This window comes from Frankliniella occidentalis, unplaced genomic scaffold (assembly GCF_000697945.3).
Source record: "Frankliniella occidentalis isolate FOCC.00 unplaced genomic scaffold, Focc_3.1 Scaffold16, whole genome shotgun sequence".
In the NCBI taxonomy this organism is placed as follows: domain Eukaryota; kingdom Metazoa; phylum Arthropoda; class Insecta; order Thysanoptera; family Thripidae; genus Frankliniella; species Frankliniella occidentalis.
Genome location: NW_026267146.1, coordinates 1491450 through 1498850, shown reverse-complemented (window position 1 = coordinate 1498850; position 7401 = coordinate 1491450). Strand labels below are relative to the sequence as shown.

The 7401-nt window shown below is 56.9% G+C and overlaps 1 protein-coding gene across 2 annotated transcripts in view; it reads left to right on the top strand.

The window, feature by feature from the left end:
* Positions 1 to 7395, top strand: part of LOC113218241 (oocyte zinc finger protein XlCOF6-like) — a 28104-nt gene extending 20709 nt beyond the window's left edge. For both annotated transcript variants that reach the window (XM_052264107.1, XM_052264106.1), the window contains one exon: positions 6200 to 7395. In XM_052264107.1, coding sequence (XP_052120067.1) covers positions 6374 to 7330 — 957 coding nt within the window. In that variant the 5' untranslated portion in view covers positions 6200 to 6373 and the 3' untranslated portion in view covers positions 7331 to 7395. The remainder of the gene's footprint in view (positions 1 to 6199) is intronic.
* Positions 7396 to 7401: the final 6 nt, after the last annotated feature.

Here is a 7401-nt window from a genome sequence, read left to right as displayed (position 1 = left end):
AATTTATTTTTGACATGTCTCAGGCGACCCTTTTATTCAGGTATAATTTTGTGTGTAATACTAGCTGTACTTTCCTGTGTTTTGTGATCTGAATATTTCCAACCTTTTTCAAATAAATTTATAGTACATTCTAAAAAATCTTACTGGAATGAGTTTGTTCCTCTCCAAACACACACATGCGGGTGAGGTGTGTCGGCGCGCATGTCTTCGTCGGCGGCGAGGCGTTCGATTAAGCGGCCGTCGTACGTGTCACTATCGCGAGGGGTGACTCGCCTCGTTGCCGGAGGAATGACGAAAATACCATCATTATCATCATCACCACCAACACCATGCTCAACAGCTTTCTGGTGTCGAGGAGCAGCTCCGCTCTGATTTTCGTTCCACCGTTAGCTCATTTATTAGCAGTCATTCAAATAGTACGTGCGTTTGGGGTAGGGGGGTGGGAGGGGGCTACAAATATTATGGGGTCCCAAAAGGATCACGACCATCAATGAAGCCGCGTGGGACCCGAAAATATTTGTACCCCGTAGTATAAATGTCATAGGGGCCCTTATGGATATTTGTAAAATAAAATTATAAATTAAGTCGTAAATTCACGAGAGCACATTTTTCACTCGCCAATGGATTTGAAGTCGGTACGTATTGCATGTATTTTTACGATTTCAAATTGTAATTTTACAACTTGCCTTAAGGAAAATTTTCCTGTAAAGCTTCCTACTATTTTTCACAGCGGACTTCAATGATGTTCCTGATCATTTTGGGGCCCCATGATATTTTGTGCCCCCCCCCCCCCTCCCCTGCCCCAAGGCACGTAGTATTTGAACGACCCCTTAGTGGATACATTTTTGAAGGCGATGACCGCGGTGTGCGCGATGCTTCCCCCTTCCTCTCCCCCCCCGCGGCGGGGTGGCGCGACGCTCCTCCTTGCTGCTGCCGGCGTGCCGATACCCATCGTATCGGTATCCGTATCGGTATCGAGGAGCTCTAACGATGCGTGCGAGAGTCTCGAGTGGTACTCTGCGCGGGGCATTTTTACTTACCGCGCGGCACGCAGCAAGGGGACCGAAGGGGACCGACAGAGATGCATCGTTATATTGTATTCGTCGTCGTGCGCGCGTGTTTGTGTGTGTGTGTGTAAAAGGGAGGGGGGTAAAGAGCAAGGGCGCATATGAAATTCCCTCGCTCCCTCTCCCTTTCTCTCGTGCCTGTGTGTGTGTCTGTCCCTGTTCATCTTGGAGAGGCGTGAAATACCGGCTTATCCAAGCATACAAAACCTCGTCTATTCGGCACGGGTGTCTGTCCAGCCGGCCCGGCTCGCTCCGGCGCAAAAGTCGTTTCGAATAACTATACGATACACGTTTCGTCGCGTGTATCTTTGCGCCATCTATACGCGGGACGCAGCGCACGCCGGATTGTGGTGTGTCATAAATCATTTCGAAAAAATTCAATTTTTCCCGCTCCCGACGGGTCGCGCTCGAGACCACTTCGTTTGGCGACGCGCTTTGCTGCTGCTCCGACTCGCAAGGTGGTCCCTTCATCGCCCCGGGTAATTACAGCAATGCTGCCGCGAGGTGATCGAGAGAATCGAATCGAGCAGCGATTAATCTAAAATGGTTTGGGGTTAGCACCCTGTCGACCTGTCGCTCCCCATCGGCGTCCAACGCGTGCAGGGGCCACCACAGTATGTGCAAATCTGCAAAAAAAAAAAAAAAAAAAAAGATTGAAGTCGTAGGAAAAAAACAAACTACAAACAAAAACAACACGCATACACAAATCCATAAATGTCGACAGCGCGCTATACTTTTGCCGCTCCGTCCGTAACGGCCTGGGCAGCGCGGGCCGCAGCGGGACTAATCGAGATAAACTGCCTGGCTGGGGACGCCATTGAACATCTCCCGCTGGCGCGGCGTGGCGTGCTGTAACGACCTAGCAGGCTCTAATCTGCGTGGCGGGCGCGTGGCGGGGCGCGCGGGTAACGAGGTACGGCGGGCAACCCCGCGGTGCAGCTGTGCGCCCGCAGCGTAGGCAACCCCACGGCACAGCTGTGCGCCCGCAGCGTAGGCCACACCGCGGCTCAGCTGTGCGCCTGCAGTGCAGGCAACCCCACGGCACAGCTGTGCGCCCGCAGCGTAGGCAACCCCACGGCACAGCTGTGCGCCCGCAGCGTAGGCCACACCGCGGCTCAGCTGTGCGCCTGCAGTGCAGGCAACCCCACGGCACAGCTGTGCGCCCGCAGCGTAGGCCACACCGCGGTACAGCTGTGCGCCCGGCAGCGTAGGCAACTCCGCGGTTCAGCTGTGCGCCCGCAGCGTAGGCAACACCGCGGTACAGCTGTGCGCCCGCAGCGTAGGCAACACCGCGGTACAGCTGTGCGCCCGGCAGCGTAGGCAACACCGCGGTGCAGCTGTGCGCCCATAGGCCACACGGGCGTGCACTGACGTTGAGCGCCTGCAGGGTGGACAGCCCCGTTGAACACGGGTGCGCGCGCAGCGAGAGGTTGGCCTACCCCGCCCCTGCTGCTCCAAGCCGGCCGGCGGCGGACGCGGAGGCAGAGGCCGGAGGCAGGCGGCGGACGAGGGCGTGGATGATGACGGCGCGAGTCACGCGGCCAGTCTGGAGCAGCGCGGAGGGCTGTAAAACAGATGACCGTGGATATCAGAGAGGGAGAGAGACAGGCGATAGAACAAACAACACGCCGGCCATAAAGCCCGCCGAGCTGCCGTCGAGCTACCGTTCCCACAGTGGGTCCGGTTGGTATACGCCCGCGGGCGGTGCGGTGTCGCTGCCGCCGACGCTGCTGCCTGCCATGCCGTGGCGCTGCTCCTGAACTGCTATCCAACTCCTCGCGCTGCTCCTTTTCGGCAGCGTTGCTGCCGCAGCCGTAGCCGCTTCCATTCCGGGCGATAAACAAAGATACGCCCTCGTAAAAAAAAAATAGAAATAAAGGAAGGAAGGGACTAGATCGATGGAGTGTCCACGTGACGGACGAGGCGCCGCGCGGGGGCTGAGGTAATTGGGCGTGAACTTGACGCGCATAGCAGCCTCCTAGGCCTGCGGTGCATACCGCGGTATTCATAATAAGTTCTGGTAATGGCACACGGGTCGCGATTGCGATCGCCAGATGAGATGAGCGGGGCGTAAACACGTCGGTGACCCCTCCCCTCCTCCCTCCTCCTCTCTCCCCTCCCAGAGACAACCAGTTCATATTTTTTTGCAATGTCACATTATAGTTGCTTCTCGTGTATTATTTACATTTTTATCTTATTGTAAAAAAAACCATCGTAATCATCAGCTGATGCCCTCCACCCACCTTTTTGGTGCGCACTTACTACTACCTATATACTATACTCTCTTTGACCTCCGCTACTTTCTTTTACTCTTTTTATTATATTATTATTTTGTTCTGATCGATCCCTAATGAATCAAACGACGCGGCGTCGAATGCCGCGGATCTCTTTGCTCCGGTGGGACGCCCCGCGCGCCAGGAAGTGCCCCCGCCGGAGCTGCCCCCGCCCCACCCCGCCCCGCCGCGGTGTGACAGAACACACCCATCGATTCATCATCATACGGGGCCGTGCAGCCGGCCCGGCGCGTCCAGCACACGGCCAGCAGCATGCGAGCGGATCGCGCCAAAATATGTTCCTTTCTTATTTATGCGGCCCCGGACGGCACCACCGGCCGGCTGCCGCCGCAGCGCTCCGTACATTTATCGGGCGGGTACGGGCTGCTGTCCGTTCGTCCGTCCGTCCGTCCGCACGTCTGTCCGTCCCCGGCGGCGCGCGCTGCAGGCCAATCCGGCAGACACGTCGTCAACATGTCGACACGGACGGATTGCATTTAAGCCCCCCGCGGACATGAGCGATGAAGTTTCGCGATCGCGGAGACGACGACGACGACGGCGGCCACGACGACCACGACGAGGACGTTGTCTTGTTCAGGGATGCATTAGTGTCGTCCGCTGCTTAGTGTCGCCCTGTCAGTAATGAGCGCCACGCAGAGACACGCCCTGCGCGCAGTCTCTCTCTCTCGCTCTCTCTCTCTCCCTCCCTCTCGCTCTCTCTCCCTCTCGCTCTCTCCCTCTCTCTCTCGGCTGATTCCCCTGTGCGTCTCTGTCAAGATCAACGCAAGTCCCGCCGACTTGCGCTCCAGTTACCACAACTCGACTTCCCCTCCCTCCCTCACTCACTCCCTTTACCTCGTCTCAGAGCAGACGACGCGCCGGGGAACAAAATAATACGGAGCAGCACTGCACGCTGTTGATGGGCGCGGTGCAGCATGGGTATGCAGACGAGCCTTACACGCTTCCCTCCCCTCTCCCTCTCTCTCCCTCTCTCTCCCTTTCTCTCCCTCTCCCTCTTGCACACAGAGAGACGCATGCTGATTAACACATGAAACGAGGAGGGGGGAAGTCCCCTCGGTACAGCATGGGAATCGCGCAGCAAGCCCCCAGCCGGCCGGCTATGGGCCTGGCTAACCAGGTGGGGCGCAACCGTCTGCTGGTGGCGTCCATCGTGTACCAGGCGCGGCCGTCGACTGGAACGTTAGCTTCACAAAGAACCATACCATTTCACGCGCGAACGTTTCCGTGCTTCCTTTTGGCGTCCATTAAGCTTACAAGCTAAACATAAGCACTACGTGCTGACCTATACAAGGTTACCGAAGACTCTTCGAGATGAGTCGATGATGCACTCAACTGTATTGAGCCGCGCCGAGTGCGTGGGCACGCTCCCCCTCACGCACGTCACGCGTGCACCACGTACCTCACTACTTACTCGTTTGATGTATGAACCCTTCGGCGGCCCGCGCGCTCGCTAAAGCCGTCGCGTTTGACGCCTCGGCCGATTGCTACAAATGTACACAGCAGCAGCAGCAGCAGCAGGAAGGAAGTCCCACAGCAGGTCTTTGCTGGACCCTCGTTAGCATAGTACACGGGCGCGACACGCCCTCTATGGGCGCGAGCGTGTACGTGCGCGTGTGTGTGTGTGTGGCGCGTAACAGGAGAGCGCCGTGCAAAAACGGCCTCCTAAATCACAACGCAAAATGAGAGCGCGGCGGCGGCGCGCGCGGGGGACCCACCGAGGGGATCCACCTGGGACCCGGAGGGACCACCGGGCGCGGGTGACACCGTGGCCAATTAGACTGGGGGCAGCGAGCGGGAAATTTGAACGCAGGGGGCTGCTGCTTCCCGGGGGGCCCGGTGTTTGTAACAAAGGTATACTGCACCTCGCCGATGATCCTCTGGGAGCCACCGCGGAGGATCCACGCCGGGCGGGGGGGGGGGGGGATTTACCCGGACGGTCACGAGCGCCGCACGTCGCCGACCTACCGTGATGCGCGACCGCTGGGTGTCGCGGGGCGTGGCGCCCCGGTCAGTCCAGGTGTGATTAATTAGACGCGTTAGTTCGCCCCGGTGGAGGTGTGAATAACCCGCCCGCCGCCCGCCCACCTGCCCTGACCCCGCGCCGCCGCTGGCCTGGGGTCGGCCTGCCCAGCTCGGCGGCGTGACCCCCACCTTGGGGCAGCCCTTCCCCTCCCCGCCCACCTGACCCCCACCTGCCTGGCGGCGCGGCGCCTCCACCTGACCTGCACGTCGCCGCCGCGCTGCAGCCGGCAGATAGTACAGCGCGGGACCAGGCGGCCCCTTGTCGCCGAGCCTATACCCGCCGGCTGGACCCCGCAGGGCCCAAAGGAGGCCGAAAGGGGGACCGCCAGGGGGGACCGCCAAGGGGACCGCGCGGCTCCGTACCGACAAGCCTTTTCCATTAGTCGGCGGGGACTTACCGCACCGCGCCGGCCCCGGAGGTCAGTGCGTGCGGGTGCGGGGGCCCCCGGCCCGGCCCCGTCAGCCGCGACGGATCACCGACGAATTTATAGCGCACCGAAAAAAACATACATGTCCGAGAGGCGAGGTGGTGCTGGCGTGCTGGCCGCAGCAGCCGCCTGCTCCACTTGCATGTCCCGGGCCCGCGAGGTGGGGTGGGTGCGTGACCCCCACCCCGCTTTTCCTTCTCATACTCTACCAGCCCCGCTCAAATTTATAGCCGCAAGCGCCGACCTCTCCGTCGTGTCCGGCCGTGTCGTACTCTCAGAGGGTAGCGCACCGCGCCGAGCGAAAGCCGAGCCCGAGTCCTTGTTTTCCGTAAAGTAACGCAAAACCGCATTTGCTGCGTTTATTACAAAATAGCATTTTCTGTTGTAGGTGCTGTGCGATTACATCGATACACCATCGGGCCTGTTTCCGTGTTGCTAATGCAGTAAGTAGCCACTATCCTTGGCGCCTACGCAGAGTTCAAGAAGACTGACGAAAAGCAATTGCAGCATCATTGCACACATCGTCGAACCCGCACCCGAACCCAAACACACACCTGGCAACATGACTTCTGAGGGTACTGTGTGCAAAAAGAATTTTTTGAGAATTGATGACATGCGTATCCATATGCGGACCCACACTGGAGAAAAGCCTTTTGAGTGTACAGTGTGCCACAAGAAATTTTCGGAAAGTGGACAGCTGCGCAAACATCTGCTTACCCACACTGGAGAAAAGCCTTTTGAATGTACAGTGTGCCGCAAGGCATTTTCTCAAAGTGGAAACCTACGCAAACATCTGCGAACACACACTGGAGAAAAGCCTTTTGAGTGTACAGTGTGCCACAAGGCATTTTCAGAAAGTGGAACCCTGCGCACACATCTGCGAACCCACACTGGAGAACAGCCTTTTGCGTGTACAACGTGTTACAAGACGTTTTCACGAAATGTAGACATGCGTATACACATGCGAACCCACACTGGTGAAAAGCCTTTTGAGTGTAAAGTGTGCAACAAGACGTTTATAAGAAGTGACTACCTGCGGAAACATATGCGAACCCACACTGGAGAAAAGCCTTTTGAGTGTACAGTGTGTCAGAAGACGTTTTCAGAAAGTGGAAACCTGCGCAAACATCTGCTTACCCACACTGGAGAAAAGCCTTTTGAGTGTACAGTTTGCCACAAGACGTTTTCACAACATGGACACCTGCACTTTCATATGCGAACCCACACTGGAGAAAAGCCTTTTGAGTGTAAAGTGTGCAACAAGACGTTTACAAGAAGTGGCCACCTGCGGAGACATATGCTAACCCACACTGGGGAAAAGCCTTTTGAGTGTACAGTGTGTCAGAAGACGTTTTCAGAAAGTGGAAACCTGCGCAAACATCTGCTTACCCACACTGGAGAAAAGCCCTTTGAGTGTACAGTCTGCCAAAAGAAATTTTCTCAAAGTTCTTATATGCGCTTACATTTTCAAACACACTTAAAAGACAACTCTTTTCTATCAAACCCTTGTACTTTGTAATGTGTGTGTTTGCCATTTTGCTAAATGTCACGCCATTTTTTTTCCTCTACCTGACAAAATTTATTTTTGAC